Source organism: Haliotis rubra, unplaced genomic scaffold (genome assembly GCF_003918875.1).
Source record: "Haliotis rubra isolate DU_JTF1 unplaced genomic scaffold, ASM391887v1 Scf1570, whole genome shotgun sequence".
Taxonomy (NCBI): Eukaryota; Metazoa; Mollusca; class Gastropoda; order Lepetellida; family Haliotidae; genus Haliotis; species Haliotis rubra.
The window spans coordinates 74,264-96,050 of record NW_025765526.1 but is presented as its reverse complement, the minus strand read 5'-3'; the positions used below and the strand labels follow the sequence as shown (position 1 = coordinate 96,050).

General features: G+C 44.7%; 1 protein-coding gene and 1 long non-coding RNA gene across 2 annotated transcripts; both read right to left on the bottom strand.

Annotated features, from left to right (window-relative positions):
- Window positions 1-6,604: 6,604 nt before the first annotated feature.
- Window positions 6,605-7,099, bottom strand: LOC124271099. Its single transcript, XR_006896944.1, has 2 exons — window positions 7,061-7,099; window positions 6,605-6,900 (listed from the first exon to the last, which is right to left on the bottom strand). It is a non-coding gene; the product is annotated as an uncharacterized LOC124271099 (long non-coding RNA).
- Window positions 7,100-7,542: 443 nt separating this feature from the next.
- LOC124271101 (EGF-like domain-containing protein 1) lies at window positions 7,543-21,557 on the bottom strand. The gene is made up of 11 exons (XM_046706172.1): window positions 21,413-21,557; window positions 15,780-15,841; window positions 15,265-15,390; window positions 13,822-13,950; window positions 12,752-12,960; window positions 11,738-11,880; window positions 10,824-10,972; window positions 10,181-10,268; window positions 9,773-9,935; window positions 8,398-8,542; window positions 7,543-7,634 (listed from the first exon to the last, which is right to left on the bottom strand). Exons 2-11 carry the CDS (start codon window positions 15,823-15,825, stop codon window positions 7,543-7,545), a joined length of 1,290 nt encoding a protein of 429 aa, XP_046562128.1. The 5' UTR covers window positions 15,826-15,841; window positions 21,413-21,557.
- Between the last annotated feature and the right edge of the window lie 230 nt (window positions 21,558-21,787).

Below are 21,787 nucleotides of genomic sequence, written 5' to 3'. Positions count from 1 at the left end.
TATATTAAAAAAGCCACAGGTGCAAAGACTAGTACCTACTACCTATTAGTTACTAGAAGAAACCAAATGACTCAATAACTACCAGACTGGGTCTGAAAATAAAATATCAGAATATATACAGAATAAACCCTTTAAAACATCCCTATCCAGCCACACATTACAGTGTAAACTCGATTATCCAGACTAACTCACAATGTCAAGGCCACGCACCACACGTTTTACAACCAAAACATAAACACCGTACCCTGGCTCCCCAGCCCTACTTTTAACATTTAACCCCAATTCATCTATTTAGTAGACTCCTTATTAGCTTATCAGCAACAGTTTAACTGTTCTGCATAATAAGTCACAATATACTTTACACCACTTACTTAGTTGAACTTATACGCAATCAACTTCCCACCTTCTTACGTCCAACTTCTCAGCTCCCCATCTAAACTAACTTATTTTCAATATACAGGTGTTTATCATATAGTGCTTTATTCCCAAAGCAATAATTTTATTACGTTTTGGTTAAACACACCTACCACGTCGGTCGATGAATTGTGGCACTGTCTCAAGTCGATAGTTGGGAGTTCGGGGACAGACAGACATATACGTATGAATACAAGCCATTCTTGTAGAAGTATGAGAGATTATGGCACATACATTTAGAACAATACCTTTTCCACATAATAGTAGATATATATATGTGTGAAATATGCACACATTACACGACCAGATGAAAGGCACATGGTGTATAAATTCCACCACGGATACAATACAGCCCGACGGGGAGTTGGTTTGGTTGGTCTGTTGTTTAACACCGCACTAGGCAATATTACAGCTATATGGCGGCGATCTGTAAATATTCGAGTATGGACCAGACAATACAGTGATCAACATTATGAGCAAAAAACGCCACGGAGTTGGGTTACGATGACATTGTCAACCAACCAAGTCAGCGAGCCTGACCACCCGATTCCGTTAGTCACATTTACGACAAGCATGTGTTGCTGAAGACCAATCTAACCCGGATCTTCACGGGTAACATGGGGAGTAGGCAAATGTGTAGCTTAGCCCAGTGAAAAACAGAGCTCATAAAACAGGACTCATAAAATACCTAAAGGTATTTAAGAGAAGTTATGGGCGTAAACTTCTGTTTTGTATAACACGATGCAACGGAGTATATATTCTTATCCTCCATCGAGTGAATGAAGAGACTAGAAACTAGGAAACAGAAAAGCTAAAGACGTACAGTGATAAACAAACAGTGATAAGATAACAAGGGAAGCCAGTACTTAATGGCGCTAAATTGGTGGGGTGGATGGACAAATGGAAGCCAGGGATTGTTAATCCCGGCATGAATAATGAGATAACAATGGTGGCATTTAACAAGGGAAATGACAATAAAGAAATGCAAGCCAGGAATTAATCCAGACCTAATTAGTGATGTAACAATAAATTAAATGATTGTTATCCTTTTTACAGACTTTTTAAGAGCGCTCATTTATTTCAACGAAACACACTCGGTTTCTGGTGTTATTGTTGGATTATTGTTTGGACAAGTCAAAGGATTAATTACAAAAATGCCACAGAATTCGAAAGCATGTTCATTTTGTTTCTATACGATTAAACCAAATGACAATAAAGCCTCCTGTTGGATTAAGCGAGAAAGCGAGAAAGCGAGAAAGCGAGAAAGCGAGAAAGCGAGAAAGCGAGAAAGCGAGAAAGCGAGCGAGAAAGCGATAGAGCGAGAAAGCGATAGAGCGAGAAAGCGAGAAAGCGAGAAAGCGAGAAAGCGAGAAAGCGAGAAAGCGAGAAAGCGAGAAAGCGAGAAAGCGATAGAGCGAGAAAGCGATAGAGCGAGAAAGCGATAGAGCGATAAAGCGATAAAGCGATAAAGCGATAAAGCGATAAAGCGATAAAGCGATAAAGCGATAAAGCGATAAAGCGATAGAGCGAGAAAGCGATAAAGCGAGAAAGCGATAGAGCGAGAAAGCGATAGAGCGAGATAGCGAGAAGCGAGAAAGCGATAGAGCGAGAAAGCGATATTTCACATAATTCTGCCCTGTCTGGACATGACGTCTAACCTGCGTATGATTTAATCCAACAGGAGGCTTTATTGTCATTTGGTTTAATCGTATAGAAACAAAATGAACATGCTTTCGAATTCTGTGGCATTTTTGTAATTAATCCTTTGACTTGTCCAAACAATAATCCAACAATAACACCAGAAACCGAGTGTTTTTTCGTTGAAATGAGGTCTGGATTAATTCCTGGCTTGCATTTCTTTATTGTCATTTCCTTGTTAAATGCCACCATTGTTATCTCATTATTCATGCCGGGATTAACAATCCTGGCTTCCATTTGTCCATCAACCCTGCAATTTAGCGCTAATTAAGTACTGGCTTCCCCTTGTTATCTTATCACTGTTTGTTTATCACTGTACGTCTTCAGCTTTCATTCACTCGATGGAGAATAAGAATGTACCCGTTGCATCGTGTTATACAAACACAGAAGTTTACGCCCATAACTGCTCTTAATACCTTTAGGTATTTTATGAGTCCTGTTTTATGAGCTCTGTTTTTCACTGGGCTAAGCTACATTTGCCTACTCCCCATGTTACCGTGAAGATCCGGGCTAGATTGGTCTTCAGCAACACATGCTTGTCGTAAAAGGTGACTAACGGAATCGGGTGGTCCAGGCTCGCTGACTTGGTTGGTTGACAATGTCATCGTAACCCAACTTTCCGTGGCGTTTTGCTCATAATACGATCACTGTATTGTCTGGTCCATACTCGAATATTTACAGATCGCTACATATAGCTGTAATATAATGCCTAGTGCGGTGTTAACAACAGACCAACCAAAACCAACTCCCGTCGGGCTGTATTGTATCCGTGGTGGAATTTTGCACCATGTGCCTTTCATCTGGTCGTTTAATGTTGCATATTTCACACATATATATATCTACTATTATGTGGAAAAGGTATTGTTCTAAATGTATGTGCCATAACCTCTCATACTTCTACAAGAATGGCTTGTGTACATATGTATATGTCTGTCGTCCCCGAACTCCCAACTATCGACTTGAGACAGTGCCACAATTCATCGACCGACGTGGTAGGTGTGTTTAACCAAAACGTAATAAAATTATTGCTTGAGAATAAAGCACTTATATGATAAACACCTGTATATTGAAAATGCGTTAGTTTGGAGATGGGGAGCTGAAGAAGACGGACGCTAAGAAGGTGGGAAGTTGATTGCGTTATACGAGTTCAACTAAGTAAGTGGTGTAAAGTATATTGTGACTTATTGTGCAGAACAGTTAAACTGTTGCTGATAAGCTCATAAGGAGTCTACTAAATAGATGAATTGAGGTTAAATGTTAAAAAGTAGGGCTGGGAGCCAGGGTACGGTGTTTATGTTTATGTTTTGAAACGTGTGGTGCGTGTGCCTTGACATTGTGAAGTTAGTCTGGATAATCGAGTTTACACTGTAATGTGTAGCTGCTGATAGGGATGTTTTAAAGGGTTTATTCTGTATATATTCTGATATTTTATTTTCTGACCAGTCTGGTAGTTATTGAGTCATTTGGTTTCTTCTAGTAAGTAATAGGTAGTAGGTACTGATCTTTGCACCTGTGGCTTTTTAATATATTGTAAGGAGTTTAGTTGGGGATAGAGAAGGACGGAGCGACTCACTCCTGTATTACAAGATAAATGTTTTGTAGATGTGTAGGAGGTTTATTTGTCTGCATCCCAGTGAATGCCACCTATTGCTCTATTTGATTTGAATCGTTTTGACATGAGTTGACCAGGTTATAAAACAAGATGATACAGGTAGATAGTTCCATATATTGAACGAGTTTCAAGTCCTCCTCTGGAAACTGAAAATGTTACACGAAAGATTAACTGGATACACTAATCAGCTTTTCAAACCTATGCGACCATCAAGCTGTAGCCTTTACTTTACTTTTTATTCTCAATAGACCACCAATGGTGGTATAAAGGTACATATCACACATCAATTATTACATACAGTCAAAATGGCGGCGGAGGGTAATAATATATTGTAGAAAACCAGTTGTTGGTATAACATGTCTATAATCTAACTTTTGCCAGAAGAAAACATGGCGGAAAAGATGGGTTTTGATAGATATTTTGATGGCAGAACAGGTTTGAAATTGGCGGACCAAAATGTCTCTTACATTATAATAAAGGCGTTGTATATCCATATAACTTTCCTCGTTGTTAGCACACGCAACTTCTAAATGCCATCCAAAGAAGTTCACTATATATGGCTAGACCAGCGTTTAACTGCGTACTATTTTCAGCTTTGATTAGACGAACGTTTGACTGCATCCTTTTATTTGCTTAGATTACACCATTGACTGTGGAATGGTTCTGTTACTACATTGAGGTACCAAGGTGCTTTACTGTCACGTGCGTCTTCTCTATCTTCGGGTAGGAGCGAATTGGGTTCATGTAGGTGAAGTTCTTCAGTTAATAAATTTCATCGTTTTTATTAATTCAAAGAAACTACAGCTGTATTTTGATCACCCTGAAATACAATAAAGTGACATAAACATAAACGGTTAAGTTCCCATGCCTCATTTCTAATTCCTCCACCTATAACCAAACAGCGAGAACTGATAATTATTTTTGAATTGTCTACATACAGCTCATTTATAGTGTCACATACTTCAAAACTCTCTGAATGTGATGTATATGTAATAAACTGAGCTGCAAAAGAAACAAAGCTCCAATTTGTTTGAAATGTAAGTGTAACTCACCATTCCATTAAGTTGGAATTGAACTGATGGCGTACAATATGGCGTCCACAAAACCATCAACAATGAACCTAAAAACATGAATATTGCTCTTAGGCGACATATACATGTATTTCAATTCACACACTCACTCGGTGATTTTATTTTAGGATGATGGTTTGGATGTGGTTGATTGTCTTAGTGGTGGCCACTCATGGTGGAAATTGACATGAAAATATACTCGTCACAATGCCTTATTTGTCATAGGTCCCTCTCGTTCATCTGGCACTTCCGACACATTTCTCACACAACATCATAATTCAAAGAAAACCATAAAAAAGAACCAGTCAGACTAGAAAATTCGGAAACTTTTGGAAGCAGTACACATCAAGAAGATATGATCCGCCCTCAACAGAGATGAAGGATAGTACATTCCCAATGCCTATTATTACTTGATAAAGTAATCAATAATATTTCTTGTGTACATTATCTGTTTCAATTCAACTATGTACATCAAACCCATCTTTTTGTATATACATCCACCTGGCCTCCTATAAATTCTAATTCAGTCCTTGTATATCACCCTTCTGGATTCAATCAACTTACTCAATCTCTTCTACAAGCGTTGTACATCAACCTCATTTTAATGTATAAACAACTCATCCCTATCTACCGTAATAACTTAACTCATGTATATATTCTCTCAATTTGTTACTCATGTATCACTTGCTTGACAACGACATTAGAATCTATGTCGAAACGTCGCCTCCACAGAATAAAAGAAGTTGTATATCAATATAATTGTCATTATTCTTCATCAACTCAAAATCTAAAATGCCCATCAAAGAAACAATTCAATTGGTTGGTGTGATTAAGTTGGTTAAGACAATTCGAATCCAGTTATGTCAAATAATATGTAATTCCTTAAGTCACATCACAAAATGAACGTTTCCGTTATTTCACGATATGACTATTGCATACGTGCAAATTGCATGTCAAAGGAAAGTCTACATCTCTATAAGATATTTTCTAAAAGTCTAGTCATACACCGCCATTCGTGGGCAAGAACATTACTGAAAACCATTTAATACTATCCAGAAATTACGATGGCGACTGAGCTCCCGTTTGCAGTCGATCATGCGCAGACAGCAATGAATTGTGGGTAATATCGCTTTCTCGCTCTATCGCTTTCTCGCTCTATCGCTTTCTCGCTCTATCGCTTTCTCGCTTTCTCGCTTTCTCGCTCTATCGCTTTCTCGCTTTATCGCTTTCTCGCGTAATGGTATCGCTTTCTCGTCTCGTGCTATCGCTTTCTCGTCTCGTGTTATCGCTTTCTCGTCTCGCGTTATCGCTTTCTCGTCTCGCGCTATCGCTTTCTCGTCTCGTGCTATCGCTTTCTCGTCTCGTGCTATCGCTTTCTCGTCTCGTGTTATCGCTTTCTCGTCTCGTGATATCGCTTTCTCGCTTTCTCGCCTCCGAATTTTAAGGCGAGAAAGCGATGGCCCTAATCAGCCACCATACTAATGTGGTTAGCTTGATACTTTAAGCGTGCCTCATAGTCCCTACACCATGTTATTTTCCCTTCCGCTCAGCCCTTGAAGCAAATCTAGATTTCCCAGGTTTCTCTCCCATCACACAGGATCTGCTTTTCATTTTAAATGGAGCATATATAATTTATTAAAAATATACTTCCAGAGACAAAGTGATAGTCTACATACATGCGGTACACTGTTGTGTTTCATCAGATCATTCGTGATCAACTCGTGTTATTCCGGGACAAGCCGATCTTCTTGGAGGTTATGGAAAGTGACGAGTTGTGACGAATGTCATCAGGTACTCGAATGGAAGCTTGTTGATGTTGCGTGAAGCAATATTTATTCATTAATTTTTCCTCGGTATAGAGAATGCACAATGTCAGTTTATCTACTCTAATAGGTAGATAGCGGTTTCTGGAATTAAATTGCAATAAACCCATAAAGAGCTCTCTATTGTGTGTAAATATCATTTGTGGAATGATTTTGAGTTTAACGTGAGGACGGGTCCTCGATTTTACAGTGCATTCCCATTGTTTAGTGATGCATGTCCTCGACCTGTCTATACGGTTCAGTAGATGGATTTTAGTTCCAAGTAACACGTCGCTAAAACTACCTGTGAAGCAGACATAATTTCAAGACACTGTGTGGGTCAGATGGTAATATTCCAGCAATATCACGGCGGGAGGCACCAGAAATGGGCTTCACACGTTGTACCCATCTATGGAATGGAACCCGAGCACTTTGGCGAACGCTTCAGTACTGGGCTGCAGTACCCCTCCCTCACGACATAGAAACAATAGGTTAGTCTTAAAGTGAACAGTGACTCTCAACCCAAGACTATTAAAGTTGAGTGAGAGAGTTAGACTTACGCCCAGCAAAAGTCAAGCTATATGGAGGCGGTCTGTAAATAATCGAGTCTGGACCAGATAATCCGATAATCCAGTGAACAACAGCGTGAACATCGATCTACGCAATTGGGATACGATGACATGTCAGCGAGCCTGACCACCTCGATTCCGTTAGTCGCCTCTTACGACAAGCATGGGTTACTGAAGATCACTTCTAACCCGGATCTTCACGGGTGACTATTAAAAGAGTCATAAAAGGCATGGAACCCTGGATAATCGGGGGTGGTAAGGGTATGGAAATTGATCTTCTTTGGACAAGGTCCCATGATTTTAAAAGAACCATGACCAAGTATCCCCCTGTCTCTCGTACACAACCCTCTGATGACTTGGGAACACTGAACCACTTTTCATAAAAACAGCACAAGAACAATTGCCGAACCAACTATGTTGAAGCTCAGTGGGACGTCATTTCCTCTGTTGCTAACGAAGATGCCTTGTACTGAAAAAACATAAATGAACACATTTCAAAACTGAAGATCGTCAGTGATTGACTGATCACTGGCAGTATTAACTGATGAAATGTACCCGTCTTGTCGTGAAGTGACGAAACAACTGCAATAATTATTTGGATATTCGATCTCTTGGACAGTTTAAGGGGATTTGAGGAATTGGTATTGGCACAGGTCTTTCTAACTTCTGAAGAAAGAGAATATGTCGGTCTATGGAACAGACAAACTTGTGTTTCAGAATTGATGATATATGTGGTAAATTGAACGTTTCAAGAAGATAGTGTACATTTACCCCCAAATTTTACCAGAACAATATGATCGATATATTGATTATCCCGATCCTGTTAGTTCCCTCTTAAGCATTGGTTAAGCTGAAGACCAATTCTAACCTTCACAGTAAATATACTGGACAAAAATAGTTAGGGATATATGTAAATTTTGAAATTATGAATAATGATCTATTTATTCATTGACACACTGATAAAATATCAATCATAAATATACCAATATCCTAACTTATTTTGTCCAGTATATTAAGAAGACGTTTGAATGAACTAACTCTACAGGGTGTGGAGTGAATATTGTTTTATGCCGCATTAAGCAACAATCCGGCAATATCACACATTGTATCCATGTGGGGACCCGAACCCGGGACTTCGAACGGGATGAGCGAACGTTTCAACCATTTGGCTACGTCACTACCCCTAACAAAGTGTGGAATCCCAAACTCTCTACAATGAGTTGAAAGTGTACCTTGAGTACTGTTGGTGCGCTGTACGCCGACCGTCTGTACACGGTATGTCGTCCGGACCGTCTTCTCCAGGAAAATGCCTGACTGTACCACTCTCTTCTTCCTCCCGTAACCGGTGTAGGGCTGGGACTCGCTACCACACTGGACCTGTTGACGGGACATGAAATGTTCTTAGGGTTTTTTGTTTTATACTCATAGGACTTTGTTGTGCAGTAAAGGGACACTGTGGATCGTTAGTTTAATGTAGCACGACGTGTTGTGCTGAGGAAAGACACAGCTGGGCGGGAAGTCTAAAAATACAATGTTTCGTGCAGCTAAGGGACACAGGTGACCCCTTACTCTAAGGACACAACGTGTTGTGTTGTAAAGGAACTGGTGTGGTCCGTTTATCTAAGGACACAACGTGTTGTGTTGTAAAGGAACTGGTTTGGTCTGTTGGTCTAAGGACACAACGTGTTGTGTTGTAAGTCTAAGGACACAACGTGTTGTGGTGTAAAGGAACTGGTTTGGTCTGTTGGTCTAAGGACAAAACGTGTTGTGCTGTAAAGGAACTGGCGTGGTCTGTTGGTCTAAGGACACAGCGTGTTGTGTTGTAAAGGAACTGATGTGGCCTGTCTAAGGACACAACGTGTTGTGTTGTAAAGGAACTGGTGTAGTCTGTCTAAGGACACAGCGTGTTGTGTATTTCAGGGACAGTTGTGGTCTGTTGGTCTAAGGAGTTGTAAAGGAACTGGTGTTGTTTGTTAGCCTAAGGACACAACATGCTGTGTTGTAAGGGACACAGGTGGCCTTTTAGTCTAAGGGCATTTCTCAAAATAGGCTGCCGCAGTATACTATTTTATTAGGATTTTACGATAATGTGTAGTCTAAGATCGTTTCGAAACGATCAAGGCCCTGATTATGATTGTGATGCTCAGTTTGTCGACATCACATATGTTACCCGAGATGAGGGACGTCACTGAAAATGTTCAACAGTGCCTCTGGGCGAATAAACACGACAAATCCCCTTCTATATCTATAATAGGTATCTTCTAAAACCGGCATATCAAAAAAAGATAAACGCAAAATGGTAAACACATCGATCCCCATCGGCGGCACAAATCACAAACACACGCACCTTCACCAGAAAAAAAGGGGCGGTGGGGTGGCCTAGTGGTTAAAGCGTTCGCTCGTCACGCCCAAAACCCGGGTCGATTCCCCATAAAGGTACAATGTGTGAAGCCCATTTTTGGTGTCCCCCGGCGTGATATTGCTGGAATAAAGCGGCGTAAAACCCAACACACTCACTCACTCACTCACCAGAAAAAAACACGGGAACATGCGGTACAAGTTACAGTTGGGAATAGCATCAGATCTTCACAACTGATGATGACTTACCGCTCCACACGTGGTCGCCTCTGTGCACATCTTGACAGTGCACGTCACCGACACCGCGTCCTGATTGGTGAACTTGAAAGCGTCGTAGACGAAGCTCACCTTGGTATCAGAGTCCTTCTTTGGCTTCTGTATCATGACGATGTCGACGTCGCTGGATGGACAGCTGGAGGAGATACAGTGAGTGAGTTTAGTTTTACGCCGCTTTTAGCAATATTACAGCAATATCACGCCGGGGACACCAAACATTGGCTTCACACATTGTACCCATGTTGGGAATCGAACCCGGGTCTTCGGCATGACTAGCGAACGAATTAACCACTTGGCTACCCCACCACCCCTCGACTGTACAGAGGTATTTGTGTAATGTCGGTGTTAACGTTGTGTGTCCAAAGAGTATATTGACTTCACCTGGCCGCGATGAATCTGACCGACTTCAAGTCTCCGCCTGTCAGTGTGTTGCTGGCTACACAACCTTCGACACGGAGGGCCTCAAACTCTGGAACATCATCGTTTGAGGTGAGTGAGTGAAAAATATTCCCTGAGGAGCATTTTCCCCCAAAAGTATGATTTATGTGCACCATCCCAACACCAAACCCCACCCCCACCACCTCTAAAACATCCTGGATCCGCCCTGAAACACCTTGTAATATCACAGATTTTCAGTGATCCATCAATACAATTTTCACCACTAACTCGCCTCAATGGAATCTGTTCGGCCGATACCGGAATGTGGTTATTCTCTGGTGTTAAGGTCATATATTCTGGCCCCCTAACACTATCGATATCAGCGTGTGTTTCCTACTTTCAATAGAATAGGTCGCATTTTTACCATCTTGCTGGTCTCAAAACACTAAACTGGCAACATTTAGCGGCTAAATTGGATAGAGTGCTCACTGGCCTACAGCTAATACCAAACACTGGTTCGTGTTGTCAGTTCCAAGTAAGGTTATTCAACAGTTTGCCGTGATATAACCGGGCCGATGCTGACTTCGGCGTAAAACAATAAAAACATGATCTGTGATATCATCATTTGGGGTGATGTCTTACTTACTAAGCATACCAGCGACCGTCATTTCTATAGTAGCGTTGATGTCGTCACCCAGGTTGACGCTGCTGGAGACGGGGCTGCCTAATACCGTCAGCGTTAGATTCACGTCTTCATCTTTGATGCTCATGTCCACCCCGACAGGACTCAAGATACTAGGACGTTGAAGCAGACAATATGTCAGTGGTTAAGAACTCACACAAGTTACACATGTTTTACAGAATAACACTGATTGTCGTGTACACTTGGCGACCTCGGCAACATATTACCAGGTGAGCAGATTATGTCATTAAGGATTGCCGACCTAAGCAGATTGTTAGTCCTTGAGCTGCCTTTAAAAGCAGACAAGGGAAGCCGGCAGACAGGTGGAAGAGTGCGGACAGACAAGCAGAAGGCAAGGGACAAGGAGGGGCGGACACTGACCAGCCAATTCAGCCATATACTGCCCAAGTGTCAGTCTGACTTCGCCGGCCTTCCCTGTCGGACTCTGTAAACTGTGTGTAAACTGTTCGCCCTAACGGGGCGATGGGATAGCTAAGTGATTTAGGTGTTCACTCTGCTCGCTGAAGACCCGGGTTCGGTTCCCCACATGGGCACAACATGTGAAGCCCATTTCTGCTCTCCCCCGCCGTGATATTGCTGGAATATTGCTGAAAGCGGCGTAAAACTAAAACTCACTCACTCACTGTTCGCCCTGTCTCACGGTTGTACAGCAAGAATATAAACACCCATTCTGTGTACGCCTTAACGCCTCATGTTGTTTCAACAGCGCTGAGGTGTTACAAGTGGTAATTCAATTTCTCAGTAACGTACACATTCTTGTCCGTTTGGAGCTCAGTCCCATCTAGGATTCACACCCACACTTACAGTGTGAGGCATCTAATCAGTAGCACACTCGTATTCTTAAATCTGTGCTGTACCCGTCAATGTCGATGTTGCTGAGTTGGAAGGTGACTGCTGTGCTGTGGGTGTCGTCGCAGATAGCAGTCACCACCTCGTCGGACGTCAACACGATGCTGTTGCTGGCAAACAAAACGTAAAACTTCCTAGTGTTGGAGTCGGTCTGAAAAAAATTTAGAAAATCTTAACGCCATTCCCTGCAGAAACTGTTGACAAGCCAACTGTTCTGAAATTCAGCACAGAAACCGTTTGCAATGGTGTCAGAGCCTATCTCAAATTTGGCACAGAAGCTATTGGCTTGCGGATTAATATAGGATGTTGTATTGTAACATAACAACGTATGGTATAGATTTACGACGTCTTTAATATTTACAACACATTCACCTGATGAAGGGGCAAGAAGTAGCCCAGAAACGTCGTGTTGTAAATTTTAAGAAGTTGTAAATCCATACCATACGTTGTTATGTTACCTTCCAACTTCCAAATGCCCATCAAGCATCTCATCGGATGTTCTTTTGGCTTTTTAACGTGGAATGCAGTGGCTACTTCGGTAAGGTTGATAAAGCTGATACAACTGTGGTCAATCAGCAGAGGTGTATTCAATGGGCGATACGTGATGGTACATCTTGTGTGTGACTGACTGTGTCCTTCATTGGTCATGACTGTTAATATTCGAATCAGGGTCAGATGAGCACGAACCAACACTATCAACAGTACCACTGAACGTCAAGGCTACGTGGGTCTTTTATAAATCATTCAGCTATCATCCTAACTGCGCAAGATGCTGTGAACATAACTCGCACCTGCGTTGTGGACTGCGACACTGTCAACAGTGCACTTGGACGTCAAAGCTACTTGGGGTCTATTATACATCATTCAGCTATCATCTTAACTGGACAAGAAGCTTTGAACGTAAGTCTCACCTGCCTTGTGGACACCGACACTTTAAACAGTGCACTTCAACGTCGAGAATATTTTTAAATCCATCAACCAGCAATACATAAACTGCAGAAGATGCTTTGAACATTACTCACACTGGCGTTGTGGACAGCGTTCCCGCACGTGCTGTGAATGTGAGTGAGGGTCAGCTCGTACGTCTGGGTCGTGCCAGATACTAAGGTCATGTGACATGCTGTAGTTTTGACCTTCCCTTCAACGAAGATTGTGCCATTAAAACTTGGGACTTGCGGCGTTATCCTGAGCGTCATCCGAGGCGTTGGTGTCGAAACGCAGATGATGCTGTCTGTAAACAGAGATTCGAACCTACATCAGTAGAGGGGCATGGGTGATACAGATTTTCGAAGTGCGTCCCTTGGGCACACAGAAACCAATGACTGTGGGTTCGAATCCAAGGTTCGATCATGTTACTACGTTTCACATCAATATACATAGGCTCGTGGTTTCACAAAACTGCCAAATATCCGAGGCCTGCATTACTTCGGGCTTTCCAAGGACATCAATAGGGCACGCTGTGATATAACTACAATACTGCACAAGGCCTGATATGATTTAACTATAATAATGCACAGAGCGGGCAGTGATTTAACTACATATGTTTAATACTGCACAGAGTGCGCTGTGATTAACTGCAATACTCCACAGAGCTCGCTGTGATATAACTACAATACTGCACAAAGCCTGATATGATTTAACTATAATAATGCACAGAGCGCGTGATTTAACTACATATGTTTAATACTGCACAGAGCGCGCTGTGATTAACTGCAATATTGCTACAATAATCTGCAGAGCTCGGTATGATGTAACTACAATACTGCACAGAGCTCGGTATGATGTAACTACAATACTGCACAGAGCTCGGTATGATGTAACTACAATACTGCACAGAGCTCTACAATACTGCACAGAGCTCGGTATGATGTAACTACAATACTGCACAGAGCTCGGTATGATGTAACTACAATACTGCACAGAGCTCGGTATGATGTAACTACAATACTGCACAAAGCGGCGTTAAATCTTACTCACAGTTAATAGTTTTTGGAGATTCAAAGAATTACGAACCTCTCCAGGTTAATAAGTCAACCCTCACTGACCCCCGTGACAAACAAACATTACTTCCTCCCACTTATACTGAACTTACATCTCAAAGTTCCGCAATTTGTTCCAAAGTAATTATCCGTACAGTGGCACTTGTATGTTGACGAGTCTGAGCTGCACGTGGCGCCATTAAGACAAGGACCGGATGAGCACAGACTTTGTTCTTTTTCAGCTGGAAATCAATGAGTCTTATTCAAATCCAGTTGCTAAACATAATAACATAATCCTGATCTAAATCCAACTGAACACCTTTGATATTACCTTGGCCGTCAGGTAAGACCCCCGAGGTCAATTTGAGCTTCGCTTGTCAATGTTCAATAACATACTCAAAGCGCAGCCATGGGAGAAAGGTATAGTTGAAAGCTTGATGGAAGAGATTGGTCTTGAGAGCAGTTCTAAAGGTGGAATAGGTTGTGGAAGTACGGAATTCAAGGGAAAGATTGTCCCACTGAACTGATGCTTCAAAGAAGCTTCTCTGTCCATAATTAACTAGATTCACTTGTACAATAAATAGATGCTGAGACTGTTTCGAAGAGGTCTGGATGGAACAAAGCTTCTTCAAAGCTGAAAGATCTGACCCAGACACTTGATAAAAATGTTGGAAGATCCCAATGTTGAAAATCCTTCGTCTAATCATGAGAGTTGCTTCGCCAATGTCATCCTTGTTTGTTTGTTGTTTAACACCGCATTCAGCAATATTCCAGCTATATGGCGGCGGTCTGTAAATAATCGAGTCTGGACTACACAATCCAGTGATCAACAGCACGAGCATCAATCTTGGCAATTGGGAACCGATGACATGTGTCAACCAAGTCAGCGAGCCTGACCACCCGATCCCGTTAGTCGCCTCCTACGCCAGGCATAGGTCGAAGACCAATTCTACCCCGAATCTTCACGGGTCTTATCCTTGAGAGGGATCGATACTCCAAAAACCGACAGCAGAGACAGTCTTGATTTCAAGATTGGCTTTAATGTTTTTCACTGCATAGAAATAAACAGACCAATTCATTGCGTCAGCGTCGGGCTGATACTTATCAGCGTCGGTTGAATGTTTTTAGATTTCTTCACAAAAGGTCAAGAAATGGGTGTGGGTGGCTACAGTGTGAAGGTAGTGTCAGTCGAATTGTTTGTCAATTTACTACTATACATCTCAGTCTTTTTTCAAGGAAGCATATATTCGAAAACCCGGTTGTGCGTAATTAATCATGATGTGTATACATATCCATGTAACAAGATCAACATATTCATGTGTCTACGTTAACAAATCACAATGTATGAACAAACCCATAGCATACAAGTTTTTGTCTGTAAGAGTACATTTGTCAGCAGCTAAACCGTGCGCATTCTTTTCACGTTTGGTAAACGTCTGAGACATGCATAACTTTAGGTTTTTCTCCCAAGTGAAACTAAAGTTGAAACATTGCCCAACCTAAAAATGTGAAAATACGAGTTTTCCAGTTTTGAATGCCAGTTATGTATATCTTACCTTCCACGATGCTGCAGTCGACTCCGCTGTAGAGTGCAGAGCACTGACAGATACCGTCGTCATCGTTGCAGTTGGAGTCATTGAGACACATGCTCTCGTCCCGACGACAGTTAAACTTGCCCACAGCTGTCGGCGGACAGAAAGGGAAACATGATCAATCGTGCGTATTTAGGACTTTGGTTCCAGTCAAACTATTTCTGTTCTATCTTTCGACATACTATCACAAATATGTATTTTCCGGTTCGTTAACAGAGGTGTATAAAGCGTTCTCATGTCAAGTCGACGGCCAAGATTTCATTCCATTGGTACAATAGGTGAAACCCAATATAGGTGCTCCTTGTTGTGATATTGTTGCTAAAGGCAGCCTAATCATTTAGTTTTCTAAATTAACGACGTATGAAAACAATCTACCACATGCCACATGCAAACACAAACTCACACGCACACGCACACTCAGACGCGCAAGCACCTCATTGGCATATTCACCAGTTTCCTTTCAGACTTAACTTGCTTACCTGTGGCCACTAATGTAGAGAGTACACACACCAACAGCTGCATCATTGTGTGTCTGGGTAATCTGCAACAAAAATATCCCATGCCCCTTGAAACAATCAAGTACAGGTGCTGGCAAACCTAGATAGAAAATAAATGCAGGCCCCCAAACACATCCCATCCCTCACCAAGCAAACCTCGTTCACCAACCCTCCACCCACCAAGCAAACCTCGTACACGAAACCCTCCACCCACCAAGCAAACCTCGTACACCAACCCTCCACCCACCAAGCAATCCTCGTACACCAACCCTCCACCCACCAAACAAGCCTGGTCCACCAACCCTCCACTCACCAAGCAATCCTCGTGCACCAACCCTCCACCCACCAAGCAATCCTCGTACACCAACCCTCCACCCACCAAGCAAGCCTCGTACACCAACCCTCCACCCACCAAGCAAGCCTCGTACACCAACCCTCCACCCACCAAGCAAGCCATATTCACCAACCCTCCACCCACCAGGCAATCCTCGTACACCAACCCTCCACCCACCAAGCAATCCTCGTACACCAACCCTCCACCCACCAAGCAAGCCATATTCACCAACCCTCCACCCACCAGGCAAGCCTCGTACACCAACCCTCCACCCACCAAGCAATCCTCGTACACCAACCCTCCACCCACCAAGCAATCCTCGTACACCAACCCTCCACCCACCAAGCAAGCAATCCTCGTGCACCAACCCTCCACCCACCAAGCAATCCTCGTACACCAACCCTCCACCCACCAAGCAAGCCTATTCACCAACCCTCCACCCACCAAGCAATCCTCGTACACCAACCCTCCACCCACCAAGCAATCCTCGTACACCAACCCTCCACCCACCAAGCAAGCCTCGTACACCAACCCTCCACCCACCAAGCAAACCTCGTTCACCAACCCTCCACCCACCAAGCAAGCCATATTCACCAACCCTCCACCCACCAAGCAAACCTCGTACACCAACCCTCCACCCACCAAGCAAGCCATATTCACCAACCCTCCACCCACCAAGCAAGCCATATTCACCAACCCTCCACCCACCAAGCAATCCTCGTACACCAAACCTCCACCCACCAAGCAAACCTCGTATACCAACCCTCCACCCACCAAGCAAACCTCGTACACCAATCCTCCACCCACCAAGCAATCCTCGTACACCAACCCTCCACCCACCAAGCAATCCTCGTACACCAACCCTCCACCCACCAAGCAATCCTCGTACACCAACCCTCCACCCACCAAGCAATCCTCGTACACCAACCCTCCACCCACCAAGCAATCCTCGTACACCAACCCTCCACCCACCAAGCAATCCTCGTACACCAACCCTCCACCCACCAAGCAATCCTCGTACACCAACCCTCCACCCACCAAGCAAACCTCGTACACCAACTCTCCACCCACCAAGCAATCCTCCAAGTACACCAACCCTCCACCCACCAAGCAATCCTCCTGTACACCAACCCTCCACCCACCAAGCAAACCTCGTACACCAACCCTCCACCCACCAAGCAAGCCTCGTACACCAACCCTCCACCCACCAAGCAAGCTCTTGTACACCAACCCTCCACCCACCAAGCAAGCTCTCGTACACCAACCTCTCCACCCACCAAGCAATCCTCGTACACCAACCCTCCACCCACCAAGCAATCCTCGTACACCAACCCTCCACCCACCAAGCAAGCCTCGTACACCAACCCTCCACCCACCAAGCAAGCCACGTATTCACCAACCCTCCACCCACCAAGCAAGCCTCGTACACCAACCCTCCACCCACCAAGCAAGCCATATTCACCAACCCTCCACCCACCAAGCAATCCTCGTACACCAACCCTCCACCCACCAAGCAATCCTCGTACACCAACAATCCACCCACCAAGCAAACCTCGTACACCAACCCTCCACCCACCAAGCAAACCTCGTACACCAACCCTCCACCCACCAAGCAAGCCATATTCACCAACCCTCCACCCACCAAGCAAGTCATATTCACCAACCCTCCACCCACCAAGCAAGCCTTTTTCACCAAACCTCCACCCACTAAGCCAGTCATGTTCACCAACCCTCCACCCACCAAGCAAGCCATATTCACCAACCCTCCACCCACCAAGCAAGCCATATTCACCAACCCTCCACCCACCAAACAAGCCATATTCACCAACTCTCCACCCACCAAGCAAGCATCGTTCAGTAACCCTCCACCCACTAAGCAAGCCTCGTTCAGTAACCCTCCACCCACTAAGCAAGCCTGGTTCAGTAACCCTCAACCCACCAAGCAAGCCATATTCACCAACCCTCCACCCACCAAGCAAGCCTCGTTCACCAACCCTCCACCCACCAAGCAAGCCTGGTACACCAACCCTCCACCCACCAAGCAAGCCATATTCGACAACCCTCCACCACCAAGCAAACCTCGTATACCAACCCTCCACCCACCAAGCAAGCCATATTCGACAACCCTCCACCCACCAAGCAAACCTCGTACACCAACCCTCCACCCACCAAGCAAGCTGTATTCACCAACCCTCCACACACCAAGCAAGCCATATTCACCAACCCTCCACCCACCAAGCAAACCTCGTACACCAACCCTCCACCCACCAAGCAATCCTCGTACACCAACCCTCCACCCACCAAGCAAGCTATATTCACACCAACCCTCCACCCACCAAGCAAACTCTCGTACACCAACCCTCCACCCACCAAGCAAGCCATATTCACCAACCCTCCACCCACCAAGCAAGCCTTTTTCACCAACCCTCCACCCACCAAGCAAGCCATATTCACCAACCCTCCACCCACCAAGCAAGCCATATTCACCAACCCTCCACCCACCAAGCAAGCCATATTCACCAACCCTCCACCCACCAAGCAAGCCATATTCACCAACCCTCCACCCACCAAGCAAGCCTCGTTCACCAACCCTCCACCCACCAAGCAAGCCATATTCACCAACCCTCCACCCACCAAGCAAGCCATATTCACCAACCCTCCACCCACCAAGCAAGCCATATTCACCAACCCTCCACCCACCAAGCAAGCCTATTCACCAACCCTCCACCCACCAAGCAAGCCTCGTTCACCAACCTCCACTCCACCAAGCAAGCTCTTGTTCACCAACCCTCCACCCACCAAGCAATCCTCGTACACCAACCCTCCACCCACCAAGCAAGCCATATTCACCAACCTCCACCCACCAAGCAAGCCATATTCACTCAACCCTCCACCCACCAAGCAAGCCTCGTACACCAACCCTCCACCCACCAAGCAAGCCATATTCACCAACACTCCACCCACCAAGCAAGCCATATTCACCAACCCTCCACCCACTAAGCAAGCCTCGTTCACCAACCCTCCACCTACCAAGCAAGCCTCGTTCAGCAACCCTCCACCCACCAAGCAAGCCATATTCACCAACCCTCCACCCACTAAGCAATCCTCGTACACCAACCCTCCACCCACCAAGCAAGCCATATTCACCAACACTCCACCCACCAAGCAAGCCATATTCACCAACCCTCCACCCACCAAGCAAGCCATATTCACCAACCCTCCACCCACCAAGCAAGCCATATTCACCAACCCTCCACCCACCAAGCAAGCCTCGTTCACCAACCCTCCACCCACCAAGCAAGCCTGGTTCACCAACCCTCCACCCACCAAGCAAGCCATATTCACCAACCCTCCACCCACCAAGCAAGCCATATTTCACCAACCCTCCACCCACCAAGCAATCCTCGTACACCAACCCTCCACCCACCAAGCAAGCCATTTTCATCATCCCTCCACCCACCCAGCAAGCCATATTCCTAACCCCACCCACCAAGTTTTGTTCACCAACCCTCCACCCACCAAGCAATCCTCGTACACCAACCCTCCACCCACCCAGCAAGCCTCGTTCAGTAACCCTCCGCCCACCAAGCAAGCCTTGTTCACCAACCCTCCACCCACCAAGCAAGCCATATTCACCAACCCTCCACCCACCAAGCAAGCCTCGTCACCAACCCTTCACCCACCAAGCAAGCCTCGTTCAGTAACCCTCCACCCACCAAGCAAGCCTCGTACACCATCCCCCCACCCACCAAGCAAGCCTTGTTCACCTACCCTCAACCCACCAAGCAAGCCTCGTTCACCAACCCTCCACCCACCAAGCAAGCCATATTCACCAACCCTCCACTCACCACGCAAGCCTCGTTCAGTAACCCGCCACCCACTAAGCAAGCCTCGTTCACCAACCCTCCACCCACCAAGCAAGCCTTGTTCACCTACCCCCAACCCACCAAGCAAGCCTCGTTCACCAACCCTCCACCCACCAAGCAAGCCTCGTTCACCAACCCTCAACCAACCAAGCAAGCCTTGTTCACCTACCCTCAACCCACCAAGCAAGCCTCGTTCACCAACCCTCCACCCACCAAGCAAGCCATATTCACCAACACTCGACCCACCAAGCAAGCCTCGTACACCAACTCTCAACCAGCCAAGCAAACATCGTGCACCAACTCTCCACCCACCAAGCAAACCTCGTACACCAACTCTCAACCAGCCAAGCAAACATCGTGCACCAACCCTCCACCCACCAAGCAAGCCATATTCACCAACACTCGACCCACCAAGCAAACCTCGTTCATCATCCCTCCACCTACCAAGCAAGCCTGGTACACCAACCCTCCACCCACCAAGCAAACCTCATTCACCAATCCTCAACCAACCAAGCAAATCTCGTACACCAACCATCAACCAAACAAGCAAACCTCATTCACCAACCCCTACCCACCAAGCAAACCTCGTACAACAATTTACCTTCCACAAAAAATGCTTCTAGTAATTACAAAATAAGCCTCGTTCAGCGCGCGTCCATGTTCAAAACAACACCGGCAGTAGCAGCATGCATGATTTGTTGCATGTGCCCACTGCGGATTCTGCCCAGAGACTGACAACACTAATAAAACCCGCCGATCCAGTTGCAGAGGACTTCCTTGATCCAAACCATCATGAAATATTAACGACAAGACAAGTAACGATTTGTCTCAGCGATTGCATCCTGGTTGTTCGGTTCTAGTCACTTCATTGTTAACTGGGTGGATGAGATATTTATCAGAACAATCAATAAAGCGCACAAGATCGATGGCACCCCCCTGTGTAATGTTAGAGTCTGTAAACTACCTGTTCTTTTTAATAGAATTTTACGATGGTTTTCATCACTTCTAATTATACATTTAATAATCCAACCCATTGGCATTTATGTGTGAAACAGTAATACTATATTACTGGAAAAATAATCAAATTGTCAAATGGCCGGTGGGTATGAAGTTTCCGAAGGTTTAAGCTTGGTGGAGCAGCTTCTATTAATCCCATTATCCGAGTCCCTACAGCGATATGCATCGAATGTTAGTCAAAATATTTTTTATCTTCACCTTTAAAAGTCCCTACATGCCATAAACTGGGCTTAATTTTATGATTCATAAGTCTTTTTCTGTTAAAATTGTGAATCTAACGTACAAAGAAATTATTCAACGGTCAAGTGGAACATCGATGTCTTAAGGCATATTTTGAAAAGGGAGAAATTCGCTCTTCCCATGAACTTGTGCTTTTAATAAAGAGTCAGTGAACTTACCCCAGCTGTGGTGTCACTCCAGTAAAGGTTTCCCCTGCATGTTTATATCTTTAACACAATCTCCAAAGAACTCATTGCAACGATGTTGTGGTTCACTTAATCCCGCGCAGTTGCCAGTGTTGTTACTGCCGGTCGACTTGCAGAGTCATCACTGTCGACAGCCAGTAGTACACTACCCCTGCTACCGCTTACTCTACTTAACCATCCCTGCGGTATACAAATCGATATTTGTAATACGATCAGATCGATGCATTATCGATGGGTGATGCTGATTTTGCAATTAACGTATCAGCTCTATGTATCTTTCTACCTATCTCGCTGTTTCTGTCATCATTACATTTTTTCCATCTAGCAAGTATAGTTATTTTAGGGTAG

What these genes read in the sequence shown, in the direction of transcription:
- LOC124271101 (XM_046706172.1), bottom strand. Translation starts at nt 15,825, where the DNA reads ATGATGCAGCTGTTGGTGTGTGTACTCTCTACATTAGTGGCCACAG. An exon ending in AGGCGACCACGTGTGGAGCG is followed by an intron (nt 8,543 to 9,772) that starts GTAAGTCATCAT and finishes TCCCGTCAACAG; the next exon opens with GTCCAGTGTGGTAGCGAGTC. An exon ending in GCGCACCAACAGTACTCAAG is followed by an intron (nt 7,635 to 8,397) that starts GTACACTTTCAA and finishes ATGTTTTTTCAG; the next exon opens with TACAAGGCATCTTCGTTAGC.